Source organism: Schistosoma haematobium, chromosome 1 (genome assembly GCF_000699445.3).
Source record: "Schistosoma haematobium chromosome 1, whole genome shotgun sequence".
Taxonomy (NCBI): Eukaryota; Metazoa; Platyhelminthes; class Trematoda; order Strigeidida; family Schistosomatidae; genus Schistosoma; species Schistosoma haematobium.
Window position 1 is genome coordinate 69,792,750 of NC_067196.1, and position 15,280 is coordinate 69,808,029.

Below are 15,280 nucleotides of genomic sequence, written 5' to 3' on the forward strand. Positions count from 1 at the left end.
CACAGATTTAGCTATTACACAAACATCTTTTCGCCTAGATTTCGCCATTGCAAGTTATGTTTTTAACTGTCATTATGTTGTGTTTATTTTTTTGGTTTTCCTAATAAAACATCAATTTAGTGATTTATTTTACCGAAGAAAATCTGATAAAATAATACAAACAGATGATTTTGATGATGATGATTCATGGATAACTGGAAGCTTAGATTCTCCAAATAATCAGGTAATAAAATTTGTTTTTTAAACATCTTTTATTTCTGTTTCTTTTTCTTTTGTTTAAATAATCAAGAAAAAATGACTTCAATCACTTGAAATTTAATTTTAAAAATGCTTGATAAAATTCTTTATGTAGAAATTTTCAATCTTATCAAAATATCCATTCAAATTATAGATATTCACATCGGTTATTGCTGCTTATAAACTATATCACTGTCGATGATAATCAGTTTGTTTTAAACACTAAAATATACTATGCACATGAAAGTTGAGAATCTATATTATTTAAAAATGGAACTCTTATTTCCTACTTATAATGAAAAATTTTTACTTATCCATTTTTAAAGATAAAAGTCGGTAATAGATAAACGATAAGAAAAGTTTTGATCTTGATTTGCTAGCAAAATGAAATGCACGAGTCATCGTTTAGTATTTTTAATCGTTTAAATTCTATTGTTTAACACTTATAATTTGTAAAACCCAAAGAGATGAAAAAAACCATATGAATATTATGGAATGGAAGTGACTCTTCTGTATATAGAGGTCGAGTTTGAAATGGTGAAGTTCTAAAGATTCAACTATGTACAAACTCTTCATTGAAGCCTTTTTCGAGCTAGTCATTCTCACATTGCAGGTGATTTTGAATGACAATTTATTTGGTGGAGCGTGACCTAAGCTGACCATGTGTTCAAGAACTGAGCTATTGATTAATTTTTATTCCCTATTAGATATCCATACAGGGTAGTGTTTGGGGCGAGACTCTAATTTATGAACGAGCCAATCAGAAGCGTTCGAGGGATTTCAAGGTCACGGCGCCAACTTCACTGCTTAATACTAACGTACGATCGCTTCACAGGGGTTTGATTGAGCGGCTATAACAAATAAAACGGCGAGACTATAATTTGTAGACGAACCAAACAGTATAAGATAATAGATTTCGGATTTTGGCTCAAAATTCACTCACCTATTTGGCTAAACAGAGTTTTGGCATTATAGCTGATGTCAGTTCTTGATGAAAACCCCATATATAATTCCTAACTAAGGCAAATTATGACAATTATTGCGAACTGGATAATAAAATTACAAGTAACACTGGCTGCAGACAGGTACCAAAATATATACGGATGTTTGGAGAGCGTACAGACTCCTACGTAGGCTTGGTTATGTGCATCTTTTCGTTATACACAAGTAGCATTTTGTGCACTCAACAACCGGAGTGCTCATAAACAATATTGAAGCTATGTGGTCGAGGCTGAAAGAGTTTGTGAGACTTTATCATGGCTCCAGAGGCCGACTGTTCTGTAGCCGTATGGATGATTGCCTCTACTGCATGCATTACTATTTTAGAACCTCTGAACCTCTTTCTAACCTCGACAAGTTTTTGAACCACACATAAGAATTGTATCCACTTTATTCCCTTGGTTTTGTATAACATATTTTTACTCTGTACTGACTGCTTGCTGATTGACTAATATTTTTCAGGGTCACTTGAGATTCGTTCAAGGTTCGTCCATAAATTAGAGTCTCGCCGTGTTTGGATATTCGTTTACCAAGTCCACATTTTTCGCGGCTAGTATAACCTACCCCACAAGATTAAGTAGACCGATAAATGCACATTGACGTTGCCAGATGTGGGATTTTATCCTTGACGCATCCTACAATGAGTTTTTTGCTGGTGAAAATATTTCGGAACTCTGTTGAATAGTATGTCTTTCTCAAGGATCTAGATAGTATTCGATAGCTTATTGCTTCCTTCACGAGACTTGATAGCCACTAATTCTGTCATATTTAGAAACATTAGTCATTTAAAATAACTGAGAATTATTAAGTTACAGTGCAACAGCATCCGATTTCTAATACTTCTGCAGATGATATCCATTTCTGACAAAAATAATACTTCAAAGATGTCTTCGTAATCATGTCATGTCACATTTTGTCGAACAGTAATATATTATGCGAGAAGTTATAAAGTGATAATGCAACCTCGAGTGATTTTAACCTTATTTACAACTAAGTGCAAAACGTTGTGACGATCCAAGCTATTCTATAAACAATCAACTTTGAAACTGGTCAAAAAAATCACTACAATTAATTGAGCTAATCTGTTAACCTATTTTTTATGTCCAATATAATTCAGTGACTACTGTTTAGATCAGTAAACGATAAAACAACTTTGTGAAAGTTTTGGGACCCAAGTATGTGACCTTGTTAACGAACCGACCACATACCTTCCGTTGGACAGATTGTTAAGTAGATTGCGGGAGATTTAATGTATAGCATTTTTGTTTACATCAATCGTTTACAACTTAATGAAGTTGAAGAGTTTTTAATACAAGTAACGAAGATACTTAGGATGCTTTCTGTTTATAATAACGTCTTCTTCTAGTAATTACGTTGGTATAATTCATGTCTAACAGACTTTTATGTCGACTGAATTTAGAAACAGTTACTTCATTAACAATTTGCATCATTATCTATTGCATGATAGAATCACTCATTTCCACAAATTTATCTTACAAATTACTCTCATTTTACAAGGGTAATAAATGTTCTTTAAATCTGATAGCGTTGGTTTTTCCTATGTTAGTCATAGAACAAGTGGTGAGAATAGAAGAGTTACACGAAAAGTGAAAATGGTATTTGTTTAGATCGATTTATATAGAATACTATTAGCTGCTTTATACGAAACTATTTGTTAGATTCCACCGATTTTCCTCTCAATCGATGATACAGTTCTATACGAATGACTACATATTTTATTGACTTTTAAGCTAAAAAAAATATGTCCCTGCGTTTTTACTGTTATCTACTATGCTAATAAGATGCAATAATATTGTTTGGAATATGATAAAAGCAGTGGAAATGACATGAAAAAGAATATTTAGATAAATTCATGCTGAAGATAATCTCACATCCAGGTAATTTGCATCTATTGAAAAACTAACCATACAAAAATGTATACGACAATATTATTTTATAAGTAAATGTCATGTATTTTAACAGAATCCACTTCAGGTTATATAAATATTTATATTGTTTGCAAATGATTTTATCTGATCACACTATTCAAAAATTTGATCATATTCATTATAACAGAAAAAAATGCCAAAAAGCTAACTATATGAACTGAAATGTTCTATATAACAGTAAGATTAAAATAAACGGACTTTAATATACACGTATTCTACCTTAATCATTGTCCATTCATTTTTTGATAAGTTTATATGTATAACTTTATTACTTGTTTATTTATCATCGTAATTAAACAAGACAATATAAATAAACATGTTCATACTGGTTTGCATTATTGATATTAACCAGCTTCAACTGAATAAGAGTAAAAATGTAACCTTTTATATTTGAACATGTCAATCATTAGACGACTAACTGAACGATATATATATATATATATATATATATATATATATATATATATATATATATATATACAGCACACATTTTAGGACGTAAAAGATAAATTGAATCATTTGTATATTCAGAAACTATTTACTGTTCAAAATGTTTCATACCATTCCCTAGTATTGGAATTCGTTCATGATGTATATAATATATATTCATGAATTGAAGATTAGCTAAAATAAATTTATCGTTTGAGAAGTTCTTGTTCAATTCAACTTATTCTAATAAAAAATAACTCAAATACGATGAAAAAAATTATTCTGTTACTGTTAGATACATTTTGAAAATGTTACAAACTAATAGAAATGTCAACCTATTTTGGAAATAACAATTAAAAATATTATCGTTTTCTGAGATGGTGAAGATTTGTAGTTCAGGTGGATGATTTTGATGGAGGTTTGTTTTGACCAAAACCATCCAGCTCAGAGAACAAAACTCCATCATTATCGTTTTCTTTTTGTTTTGTTTTTCCATTTATTTAATACTTTATTGACAATAACTGATAATACATCAATAAATCTGAAATCTTGAGCAAACCGATGATATCATTAGCTTATGGATGTATATTTACTTGATCACTTAAAGATCTGTTAATATGACAAAAATGTTGAAACATCACTAACCTTCAGTGTCGTTATCAACCTATAATAGTAACTGCATAAAGTCTTATGTTTTGACATATGGAATTCTAGGGATCTTTGAAAGTTTTCTCTAAAAGTATTTATCTATTAAAACAATCTGTATGCTGTATGACAATCTGATTATTTATTCTTGATGCGTGGGCGAGAATGACAATGATTGACTGTCTGCTTAGTCAGACATGTAGATAGTCTGACAGGTGTCAGATGAGTTATATATTCCCCTATCCTTATAATTGTTATTACTAATTGTTTATTGTTGTTGGATTATGTCGTGTTTTGGTGTGAAAATATATTTACGTTCTTATCAGGCTAATCACGTGTTCTTGATCTGAGTTGTGTTGAAATCTTGTAGAATAGACACTGAGAGGGAATCTAGTGTAGATATTCGTCTAAGGTAAATTAATGTCCCATATGTGTAAACGTAGAAAACCGACCATTATAAGAATTCTCTAAAGAATATTTTAGCACTTAAAGTTCGAATAGCAGCAAACACTGAGTTTGTATATTAATCTCACTGTTAATGCTTATATGTTTATATACTATAAGTTTACGATACTGCTATGTGGTGGTATTATGTATTCTCTATTCACTGACCCACTATGACCAAAATATATTTTGTCTACCCATGCTGTGTGATATTCGTTTTAATATTGGAAATGTTAACTTTGGTTTATTACTATCTAATAATAATTTTGTTAATTTATATCTATAAAACCAGTTATAAGTGAATTTTTTATCCCATTAAATATTATTACGTTTGTTGTGCTGACAGTGAGTAATTGAACCTAGATTTCAGACATTTATATTCCTGAACTGAAACTTTTCAAAGACGCATTGATAGAGCGTCATATTGACGTTCAAAATTACTGTGAAAGTAGCGAAAAGATAGATATAAATTTAGTAATGTCATTATACGGCGAATAAACTGTGTATCATTTAAAAGTTATTCTTGTCTACATAAACACAGTATTTTTTCTTACACTTTAAAACATTTTTTGCCGCTCAAAATCTTTGTATATATAAAACACGCTGAAAAGTATCAGAGCTCCAAAGAATCAAATATTTACGTCGTTTAGACAATCGTCTGACTTTGATCTCAATATTTTTGTTCGAAATAGAAAAGATCATATCATGAACCGTTGATATAATTAGTGTATCAGTCGAAAAAAAGATGAAACTTCTATCAAAATAGTAATTAAAAACGAAACACAACCAATTCGCTATTTTATTATTATTTTTATTATTCACAACTTAATCAGCCTCCTTCTAGTGCTCAAAATACTGATTAAGTATAAGTTATTATAAGAATATACAATGCATCCAATTATATGCATATATATATCGATTGTTTTTTAGCTTGTATAACAGAATTAATTATTATTTTACTTTACTATGAGTTAGTGTAGTGAACGAGAACACAAGCAGTGACAATCAAATATATTTCAACGCAAAACTACAGAATCTCTTAGTAAAATTTGAGAACCATACACTAAATACTTAATTTTCAAAATGTCAATCAATCGTCTCAGACTTCATTGGTGATTTGTCTCCACACCAATCTATCTCTGTCCTCGTTCTCTTTCCTTCAATCTTCTTAACCTTTTGCCGACAAGCACTTTACTTTCGACTGAGGATATATACTGTTTATATCTTTCGACATCAGTAACACACACCACATTAGGAATTTCATGCATTTGCTTTATGTTAACAGAGCTGTTTATTATAAGCATAAAACAAAAAGCAAGTGCATAGTTTAAATATGAAAAAATTTTAGGTCTTGAATTTTTATTGTAGAGAAGTTAGACTGTCAGCTGAAATGAATCGTGGTTACATGTTAGAGTTTGTTATAAATAAATGAAACATTAATATGAATAAATAGATCTGGTCTCAATAACTTCATGAATAAATAAGTTAAGGATGTCTCATGAGGTGTTTATTTTGAACAGTTATTAAATCAAATGAAATCTGAATAATGGCAGTATATTAATATTTCATTAATTGATTCTTATTTTTAGATTTCTAGCTAAATACTTTATGTTCAGTCATCTACATTTCAAACCTTGAGAACATCTAACTCTTATAGTCCACTTTGTACCATTATTGCCATTTTGTTAATTATACAAAGAATAAGCACCATTATTAGATACAATTAGTTTCTAAAGGATCTTATCATCTTTCAAAAAGTTGTAAATTCATTGTCCAAGGCTTTAGAAGTGTTTCATTTGGTTTCAAATGGCTTGCAGCCTCTTTTCTGACTGCATCATGGTTGTTTGCATTTAAAATGAAATTAACATAATATGTAACATAATTATATTTCCATCAATGAAATATATAAAAAATATTATCGCCACAAATTTTAGTTATTAAAATAATTAATTAACCTCTTACAGATCTCTATCTTAATCTTTTTTCTCAATGATATACTACTCAATTTATCGATAGATAATGTTTCCGTGAAATAGACATCCAATCGCTTTTAAGTTTAAATACATACTTTCTATTAAATAAAATCTAACATGTTTTCCTCATTTCCATGGGATATCATTTAGTAATAAATGCTAAATGCAGGAAACAAATGTAATTGCACATGTGTACACTATAAAACAACCTATAACTCGAATACATTGATGTGTGCCCAAAGTTCTCTATTCATATTTTAAGATAAATTGAACGATTCGATCTTTTCTGATTACCTAATCAAACAAGTATTATCAAAAAAATATTCAGACAATAAAATAGTCAACTTTTTATGCAACAATATAAATATCATATATGCTGTATACTATTTATCATATATAATTATTATAAAACATTTATTTAACTGCAGTATATATCAGAAAACTGATTTAGTTCAATGGTTCTTTTTGTAACAGAAATTTGTTCCACTAAATCCCTGACATTTATGTTATACGTTTACCTACCAGTAAAAAAAAGCGTGAGTTTAAGTGACTGATAATAAAAAATTGGTGATATATTCAAGGTGTACGAAAACTAACTGTTTAACTTTTTACAGTGTATTAATATATTGATTCTTCGTATACGTAGCTACATTAAAATTCGTCCTGAATATGGTTTAAAACGGAGAATTGTAAATTTTAATCAGTATGTTCTGATAAAATGAAGTGATAAAAAAATGGATATAACAATGGATGTAAATGTTTGAGAATAATAGACTGAGTGTTGTTAAGCTAATTTATCACAGTCGAAATACATCAAGCTGTCTGTACAATCATACTTATACTTCAACCTGTTGATTCTCCTTTATTACAAAAACTTTAACTGTCTGAACTTTTTACGTTAGCAATATAAAGTAGAGTTTTATAACTGCGAAACCTATCCAATAATACTTATTTAGTAAGACGTTTAATCTATCGGCATATTCTCTACAGAAAACGAATAGAATGTAAACTAATATTTGCTTTAATGGTAAAATCGTATTTCCAATTTAGTGTAGTTTTATCGCAATAATAAAACATTTAAGATATTTGATAGTTGACTTTATATATTTCCTCTCCTTATTATTTTTGGTTGAAACTAGTTTAAATTGCTTTTAGTTAGATAAATTCCTTATATTTTGACGTCACGTAACCCTACGTAATGCTGTGTGCCCAAATTAAGACTTTTCGGTCATATGTAGGAAAAAGGTTGAGTGGTTGCTTCCTAATAAGTTGCAACTCATTTTAAAAACATTTGGCATAAAAGCAGTTTATTGTATCACATAAGAATGGCCATTTCAAACAAGGACATTTAGAAAATCAGTAATTTAATGAACAAAAATAAAATTATTGTTTACTCAGCTGCCATTAGTTGCGTTTAATAAAAGTATCCTTGTACGAAGTTGTTGCTTGGATCTACTACCCATATTGAGTGATTAAAGTATTCCATCATATTTTCCGTCACCATAATGACCAATGAATGGAGGAAAATGATGTGATTAATCTAGGAAAATAACCAGGGCAGTTCAAATGATGAGTTAAACCGAATGATGCGTCATCTTTGGTCTCAGTGCTTGTACACAAACACGACTTTAATTAAGACTGCTGAAAATATTACCCACTTGCTGATCAGTTTTGAGAGTGGAATATTTTTATTATTCGAATTTTGCACGAAAATTCGATCAATCAATTTAACATGAGGCGAAATTTCAAAGTTTCTTCATTTTTATGGAAACTTTGCCTAGAGATTATAAAAACTGAACACTATGGAAAATCGTAAATGTGCTGACGAATTAAACTGACCTATCAATGAAACGATCTAAACAACTTGTCAAATAATAACATAATAGTTGAATTCATGAGTTCACTAAAGCTAGACCACCATAGAAGCACTGGACAACCGTTTCATCCTGGGATGGGATTCCTCAGTAGTGCGCATCCGCGATCCCGCTCACGAGCTCCGAACCCGGGACTTTCAGTCTCGTGCGTGAACGTTTAATCTCTAGACCACTGAACCGGCATCCAACGGTGTTAATGTCTAACTTCAACCAATTCACAAAATTGTACCACTGTCCACACTTGTCTTCAGTGAGTTACTATCTCACAACAAACACGTTTCCAGGTTTTCCATGGTGATCTATCTCTAATCGACTCATGAATTCAACTATTAAATTGCTACAATCTCACCGAAACCCCCTTTCTGAAAACAATAACATATTTATGCGCTTGAAACCAAACAGCTTCAACTATTGACACTATTAGTAGTTACATGCTAAAACAGAATACAAAACTATTTAGATAGTTTTTTTTCAAATAGGTGTATTAATGAAACTACTGCATACATATCAATAATATAAACTCCTAGGTATTTACGACACATAACTCATAACCTATTAATTTTGTCGAAAACTTATCAGCATTCGTTTATTTACTGAATTCTGTGGTCAGTTTGAGCCTATATAGGAAATGATGTTTGAATTAATATCTTTACAACTAAACGACTACATATGGAATAAATTATTGAATGCTATATCTTGAATGAATACTTGCATTTCTTTTTAACACATGATAGTTTTTCGCACAAAAAGTATACTATAAACCAATCGGAATATAGTCTAGATTGTTAAAAGAGGTCTGTTACATGTTCATCACATGTAAAAAGGCAATAATTTCATAAATCTCTGTGTTTTTATGAAAGTATCGATTATCAAAATTACTCATTGACAAATATCGGATTCAGTAAAAATGAACATGGCAGTAACACTCTAATAAAATATTTATAAATGTTTTTTTTTCATTTTAAGTACTATAGTCAACTCAACTAGCTTTAAAATATCAAACAATACTCTTGCTGAAATCTAACAACGTTGTATGCACAAACGTGGACATAATGGACTTTGATTTCTTACAATTTTTTAAAATGATAAGCGGATTGTCAAAATGCCAAAATAACTGTTGAAATTACGTAACATTTGTTGTTTCATATTATTTGAACAACATACGAGTATCGTCTGTCATAAACCATGTGAATGAAATCACCTGGTTAAAAGAAATTCAGTAAATAACAAGTATGCATTTCATCAAATATACAATTTTTCCACATGATTAAAATATGTATCCAGAAATGAATGAAACATTTTCGGAATATTTACTTGTAACCAAAAAATATCGTACAACACTGCACAGTTTTAAGTTTAACTAATTTCATAACATTTACTTCCAACTATAATAGTGTTTAATTTTGTTTTAAACTCGACTACATACCTAGTAGTTATACATACATGCCTTTACAAGTGAAAAGGTTATGAGAAATCTTGAAAAAAAACCAGATCTTATTACGTTAATCCAAAACTTGGATTCATTTTATTATTATTGATTTCTTGAATATCCATATAGCTTGCTGATTTAACTCTGTTAAAATTTCCAGTTCATTATACTACCGTAATTCATTTATTGCAAGTTATACGTGATATATCATTTAATGTACTTAGTCACAGTTTGAGACCGTACACTAATATTAATTTTGAAAAATATATACATCAAATTATCCGTCACTAACATATTTTTTTTGTACAAAAGATGTTTTATGTGCTCTGTATTTCGTCTTCTATGTATATCTAGATCTTGGATAGATTGTGGTGAACAGAACATGAGTGAGGGACAATCGAATGTATTTGACACATAATTACAGGACTTGTTAATGAAATATAACAATCATATAGTAAATGCTTAATTTGCAAAATGTCCATCAATTGTCTCAAAATGACTCAGACTTGATTGTTCTTGGATTTTCATACAAACTGCATTCTATTTCCATTCTTTACTGTTCGATCCTCTTGTCTCTCTGCTGCCAGACATTCTGTTCACAACTAACGTCATATACTACTTATGCCGATGTAAGTAGCACACACCACAAGATGAATAAAAAGAAAAATACATAAAAAAATAATAATTCTGCTTTCATACTTTCTGTTTCATATAATACCATGCCAGATGAGCTTAAATTCCAGCTTAAAGGTCCTTGAAATAATTTCGTTGTAAAGTGAATTATCATTTTATTTGCCACATAGTTTTATTATTATTTATTGTTTTTAGGATTTAGAAATTTCATGTGAACCAGAAAATCCATCGCCAGTTAACGAACCAAACCTTCAAACTTGGACTCTGTCTTTGCAAAGTATTGTAAGACCAACCGAATCAGAAAGCATTTTACCTAAAGCAAATGAAATTAGTTGCACGGAACATATTAATATACACATTGAAAAAAAACCAAGGTATTATGTCGTTTTATTGCCTCATTGGTGTAAACAAATGAGTATAATTGATGACTATAATCATAAGGGATTAAGTATTTTGGTTAGCTATATTAGTCACTTAATAAAACTACAATCATTTCTTCTGTAGTGTTTCTGTAAGATTCTCTGGGTATTACAATGTTGTGATGGGAACTTATACATTTATCTGGCTGTTTTTACTGTGACATTCAACAAATAACTAAATTTACACAATGTTCAGTCTAACAAGCTTCGTATCTACCAGGTTATAATAACCATATGCAATGAGAAATAGCTATGATGAATCCAGTAGCAAATCAGTATTGCATATGACTGAAAAAAGTCAAGTTGTTTCCAGTGATGAAAATATTAACTTATATATTCTCGTAATAGTGATACTATCTCATTTTTCAGAATAATTTTATTGTTATCGATGTTCTAAGGATTTGTGTGGTAGGAACAATTACTATGTGTGTTTTGGGACTGAACTAACTTCTTGTTGATTTTAAACTGTTTCAACAAGTTGATGACAATCCTTTTATTTCCACTTTATTTATCGGTGGCATGATGAAATATTGGACGTAAGAATACTGAAATCCAAGGTTAGGGTTATCTGTTGATTTGCCTTCTATACATTGGATATCTACTCAAGGATCAGTAAATGTAACCATGGCCGAATAACTTTAGTGTGAAATATACTCACCTGAATCAAAGTATATATATATATATATATATATATATATATATATATATATATAGTGCTGGTTTGCAAAACTAGCTTGCACCAATCATGATGCATATCTTAGGATTCCTACACAGTTTGTAAAATGCATACTATCAGTAATTCCATCTTCAAAGTTACCACATGCATCTTCCTACAGAAAAACAATTTGAAAACTATCCTACAAAGTTTCTTTGTGAATATACATCAGTTAAATCAGATGTATTTCTTGGTCTACGTAAAAGATTCCCATGCCAAATTATTAAGACAATCATCACTTCAGCATACAAGTATTTTTGTTTAACATCTGATTTAAAAAATTTACACCATTTACAACTTTTGATGTCCCTTTTTTTAAAAATACCTTCAAATATTTAAACATTGTCACTAGAATAATCTAGATTCGTTAATATCTTCAATGTTACTGTAGTCATACATTATTGTTGTTATGTTAAAAGAGATAAGTTTAGTTTCTCTTCTCATTTTTATTTGTATTTTATTTATCATAAAACCTAGTGAAAGCAAAATACAGCCTAATTTAGAATGTGACAGAAAGCTATGGCGTCGTCATTCACTGCGTATTAATCCTTCAGAATCTGATAATTATCAAACAACACAACGAAATTTAAATCAATTCAATGACCGCGTAAGATGGTTCATCAATTTACACTTATTATATTTATAAGTGAACAGTTTATTAAAATATTGAAGTTATTTGATCATCTAAGGTTATATGCAAGATACATTTTTTTTATTCTTTTAAATTGCTATTATACTTATCTGTCCTATAAGTTTGAGTACACTAACAACTAAGACAAATTAAAAAATGTCGGTGTGAAATTAAAATAATCAATTTTAGAACCTAGGTAACAAGGACGTTAAAACAAACATTGGGTTTAAGTCTCGATCATCTGATCTCTGGATTTCAATAGCCAATGATTTTTCAGCGTCTGCCTGTCAACTAGAAAATCACCATTCTGATAATACACAAGCTGAGTACTATTCTGCCCTCAAAAAAAAACTAAGTTCTCTTTTCCCGTTGTGAAAAAGGACAGAAACTATTGAAGCTAATCAGCAACGGAAAAGCTATTCATATAAATTCAAATAGAAGGAAAAAGTCGTTGGAAAGGAGTATTTACATAACCTCGTAAATTAGTTACTTTTACTGGTTACAGTAGTTTAATCTTAGTATCTGTTGTGTTAATGTATTAAGCTATTGAATAATTAGTATAGTGCTCTCCTCAGTTAAGTTTCTTCGAAATCTAACTATTATTCCAAAAAATAAAGCATAAGAAAATCGATGTATTCAGACGTAGCTTTTGATCTCAGTTGAAAGCGTTTAGTGGTTAATTATCCAAATTATTAAATCATCACTAAGAGAAATAAAAATTAATTGTGCTTTATTAACTTGTCAAACCTTGAATATCTCTTCTTTCACTTCTGATTTTTTTCAGCCAAATCAAAGACTTTCTTTACCCCGTAAACCAAAAAACACTTCGCGATTTAGTATAGGGAGCTCAAGTGAACTTGATACTCCAAAATGTCGTAGTGTACACTTTTCAAATGATGTTTTAGTGGCTCACACTGGATCAGGACCAGAACCTTTACTATTATCTTCAGCTCCTCTAAAAGAACCAGCTTCAGATGATGAGCAAGAACAAAATGGGAAACCAAGTTACTTTACGAAACTTTCAGTTGACTGCGGTCATAATATGTCAAATTTTTTGAAACCTAAATCTCGAACAAATATAAACAGACCTTCAGCTCCACTACCTTTTCGTCGACAGTTTGTTCTTAACACTTCAAATAATGTCAATTCTTAAGTGACAAATAAATACATGATGAAAATAATGTGCCGATATTGTTTTTCTGATTTCGTCATTAAAGGTCCATTGAATCCTACTATCTAGATAACATTTATTCACGTTTAAAAAGCTAACAATTGAAGAAGAAATCATTGATGCCCATGGAGTATTCAGTTTTTGCTTATCTCACTTGAATTATCACAGTCATCTCATATTCCCCAATTTTAGTGCCTTGAGCAATGCTATTAATTTTACTACGCTATTACTCATTAACTGATTGTGTGCATTTCGAATCAAATATGCTCTTTTTGTTAATTTTGATTATCCAGGGTTATTTATAATTCTGAATATCATCTTAAGCTTCATTCATCTCTATTTTCTTGTTGCAATACATGGTAGAAATGTTTATTTACTAAACTATTTATTTAAACTAATAAGTTATTTAATAGTCTGAAATGGCAGATAGGTCCCACACAATACTTATGTCTGACAGTTTCAAAACTCAACTCATTTGAAACTGTCAGGAAGTATTAGATAAATTTTATCATATTGAATTATTGAGTTATGCCTTCAGATTCTTAAATAAAAGCATTTAACATTTATAAATTACATTAATATAGTATGGAGGCACTATATGTAAATGTTTTTACTATGGCAGTGTTTATTTTTATGGTTCCATTATTCTCTCACTTCACTTAACCTTCTATCACACTTAACTATAATATGAATAATATTCATTTTGTTTATTTTCATTATTTGTATTCTTTACCACGAAATGTTTATGTCAAAATGATTGTCTATCACAGATTCAGATCAAAAAAATATTATTATTCACACAAAATTTAGTTCATATACTTATGTAAATGTTGATAACGATAATTTTGCTGTATTCTGTTAATCATTTTTATTCATGATTTTAATGAATAAATATAGGTAATTAGTTTGTTCATTCTTGTTTGTCGTATCCTTAGTGTATATTGATATCTATTAAACTAAAAGTCCTATTTTTCATGAAAATAAATGTATACTTTGGACTAAAGTACTATATTTCCCTATGTGAGCAATTTTTTTCGAGTTTGATTTGACTAGAGTTGTCACCTTAATTAAGACAAAAATGAACATATTTAGAGAGCTGACGACCCTTAATTTTGCCGATTTTTGTCCAGTAACGAGGTCATCTATATAGGTCGTCTGAAGCGTAGTTCGAGGAAGAGTTTCTCAATCTTATTCATAGAAGCAATAAAAACATTAAAAATGGTAACGTATATTTGAAGAATTATTATGCTTATAAAAACGAAAATATATTTATATTTGTGTTCACTTGACTATGTGGATGTATAAATGTCTGAGACTACAGTTTCATAAGCTGTAAAAAAAATTAGAATACATTATGTAGAAAGTATAGATACAAGCCAGCTTTAGCTGTAAACACGTTTGATCTTTTTGACACACAGAAACAACCAAGAAAGAGTCTGGAACAAATATTTATCCGTTTATAGAAAAAAGATTTATATAAGCGCAACAAGAAGAAAGAAATGTAAATAACCTAACAGCTATTGGTATAAAACCATAAGTACGGAAATATTTTAAGTAACACAGATGTGACCAGAAGATGAAACACATGAAATATTAACAATGTGAAAATCGATAGTAGGGTGAAGATTGAATTCATCAATGTAGCTCTGTTCAATCTAGACTATATCATACATAGTAGATTACAACATAGATGTCATACAGTTATTAGCTGAATAATCTAATGCAATATATG

The 15,280-nt window shown here is 29.8% G+C and overlaps 1 protein-coding gene across 2 annotated transcripts in view; it reads left to right on the top strand.

The window, feature by feature from the left end:
* The window catches only part of MS3_00001989 (uncharacterized protein), a gene marked incomplete at its 5' end in the record, with an annotated part of 54,333 nt that extends 39,872 nt beyond the window's left edge, over positions 1-14,461 (top strand). For both annotated transcript variants that reach the window (XM_051209537.1, XM_012938408.3), the window contains 4 exons: positions 121-223; positions 10,808-10,986; positions 12,224-12,353; positions 13,162-14,461. In XM_051209537.1, the coding sequence (XP_051074991.1) occupies positions 121-223; positions 10,808-10,986; positions 12,224-12,353; positions 13,162-13,530 (781 nt within the window). In that variant the 3' untranslated portion in view covers positions 13,531-14,461. The remainder of the gene's footprint in view (positions 1-120; positions 224-10,807; positions 10,987-12,223; positions 12,354-13,161) is intronic.
* Positions 14,462-15,280: the final 819 nt, after the last annotated feature.